This window comes from Scylla paramamosain, chromosome 2 (assembly GCF_035594125.1).
Source record: "Scylla paramamosain isolate STU-SP2022 chromosome 2, ASM3559412v1, whole genome shotgun sequence".
NCBI lineage: Eukaryota > Metazoa > Arthropoda > Malacostraca > Decapoda > Portunidae > Scylla > Scylla paramamosain.
Genome location: NC_087152.1, coordinates 41014317 through 41016816, shown reverse-complemented (window position 1 = coordinate 41016816; position 2500 = coordinate 41014317). Strand labels below are relative to the sequence as shown.

Below are 2500 nucleotides of genomic sequence, written 5' to 3'. Positions count from 1 at the left end.
AACAACAACAACAACAGCAGCAAGAACAACAAGAACAATAACACAACCATTATCACCATCACCACCACCTTCACCACCACCACCATCAACAACCATAACAACAGACTCATATAAATCTTTGTTAAAATATGTATGGAATCAAAAAAAAAAAAAAAAGCCTTGAAAACCCCAAATATCTTACACTATAGCCTGAAATAAGACGAAGAAATACTGTTTTCTTTACTCCCATTCTTTCCACATGTCCAGACCACATAAACACTCGCTAATTTACTTCCTTCCGCAAAATAACTTCACTTATTTCTACACTTAAACACTGAGAAAGGCTAAAGATTAAGCAGCAACAGACCCTTTGACCCTTAAGTGTGTGTCGACAAACCACTATCTTTAAGTAAGAGATATTTAATAGTAAAGACGAAGGCTCCTCACCAAACATTACTTTCATTCTTTCTTTTTAAGCCATATCTTTTAATATGTGAAGCCAAATCAGGCAAGTAAGTAAAGAAAAGAAGCTGCAAGACGCCATCAGGCCCAGACGTGGTGGTGCCGGTTTAAAACATGCCTACCTATATGCACCAATCATTCTCACCCATGAACTTGTCTCATCTAATCTTCTTTTAATGCTCCCTATTGACTGCACTATTCCATTTGTCTTCCACTCTATTTGATAAACAGTTTCTTCATATTTCTCCTTTAAATCTAACTTTACGAAGCTTGTACCCGTTATTTCTTGCTCCATCCAGATTTCTGACCTTGAGAAATTGTTTGTCACTCTTGTTGTATCCTTCATGTCACTTTAAGGCGTCTGTCAGATCCCCTCTTAATCTACGTCTCTCTAAGGAATCTAAACTTAAAATATTTAATCTCCTTTCTCAACTTACACAGTCACTGCACCTCAATTTCCTATTTCCATCCTCTCACAAAACCGACGACAAACGTGAACACAACAACAACAATAATAACAACAACAACAACAACAACAACAACCTATCAAGACCGTGCTGCGCGACCAAGCTAGTCTACGAGCATCAAAGCGGGGCAATGGTGAATGCATAGCCGAACCTCGCCGCGCCACAAATATTCATGCATCCCATTTGGTGCGACACACTAAAGCCATGCATCATTGGCGGGACGGGAGCGAAACCCAGTGCGTGACGTGGATGACACAGTTTCGTTATGAGATTCTGACCACACTGACGTTTGTGTTGCGCGGTGGTTACGATATTGCAATGGATCTCAAACTCGGGATAAATTACCTAGTAGGATTAATATAACAGTTTTTTTTTTCTGAGGTAGTGGAGGAATGGCAGAAGAAGAGGAAGGAATTCTGGAAATCAAGAAAATATTGCGGTACCTGATATTATAATTAATATCAACTTAGTCTTCGTATGTACAATTGTGAAGTAAACCTATTATAGTTAAGTAATAAAGTTAAATCTAATAACAGTAAACAGTAAACACTACTATGAAGTATTAAAAAAGAAGAAATATGTATCTGACTGTGTGGCAAGGCAAGAATATTTTGACAGGTATGCTTCAGGGCAGTCACTCAGCGACCTTGACCACAACCCGTCCACTACGTGTCACTCACTGCCACATGTATCAATAATGACAACATTTTGTGCAAGGAATTAAACTGGATAGCAAACGGAAGAAATCTGGAACCATTGCGTTACTGTGTTCTTTTGTGTCTGTGCCTGGCTACCGTCTACAACTCGCAGTAGTACAAGAAGTGGAAGATTGAACTGTATTAGATTAGATTTCATTAGAACAAAAGAATGTAAGAAAATGAGGAAGCTTCAGTAAGTCGTCAGATCTACACGTGGAAGTCCTTGCTACACGTGGCAGTCCCTGTACAAGTGGTAGCCCCTGTTTCATTAACCACAAGCAGACAACCCATGCAGTATAATCACAACCAAAGTCTTCAACATTTCTTTTCTTCCGTCAAGAGTTTAATGCCTATAACTCTTAGCCGTACATGAATTGGTAGATTAGATTAAACTAGATTAGATTTCATTAACCACAAACTTGACAAAATATACATAACAAACACAAACTCTCTTTTCTTCGTCAAGATCTAAATGTTTACAACTCCAAGCCTTTCAAAAAATTTACAAGACCTTACTATATTAAATTTCACTCACCACAAGCAGACAAAACATACATTACCAGCAGAATCGGACTGACAGAACATGCTCGTACATTACAAGATCAGCCAAACTCTTAATCATTCCCATTTCTTCCTTACGAGCACCAGTCCTCTCTTCCCACAACTTTCTTCAGCCCCTTGTTAAGCCCCGGGAAAACTTTGGCTTTCCTTGCAATCCGAAGACTCACCCCCGCCTCCTGAACAGCTGCAATAATCACCACGCCCAAATAACCAAACTTCTCCACCTGCTCTCTTCTATCTGACCCTTCACGACGAGGCATCTCAGCACCTCCTTAGCCTTTATCTCCAATGCGCCTCCCTCACTACTCGTACACTACCTTTGCTCTCAGTTAC

At 39.7% G+C, this 2500-nt stretch overlaps 2 protein-coding genes across 2 annotated transcripts in view; both read right to left on the bottom strand.

The window, feature by feature from the left end:
• The window catches only part of LOC135107506 (putative neural-cadherin 2), a 97053-nt gene extending 94626 nt beyond the window's left edge, over positions 1-2427 (bottom strand). Inside the window, exon 1 of the mRNA XM_064017458.1 lies at positions 2335-2427. Within this exon, the coding sequence (XP_063873528.1) occupies positions 2335-2427 (93 nt within the window). The remainder of the gene's footprint in view (positions 1-2334) is intronic.
• Positions 1-2500, bottom strand: part of LOC135115224 (putative neural-cadherin 2) — a 111466-nt gene that overhangs the window by 6265 nt on the left and 102701 nt on the right. The window lies entirely within an intron of this gene.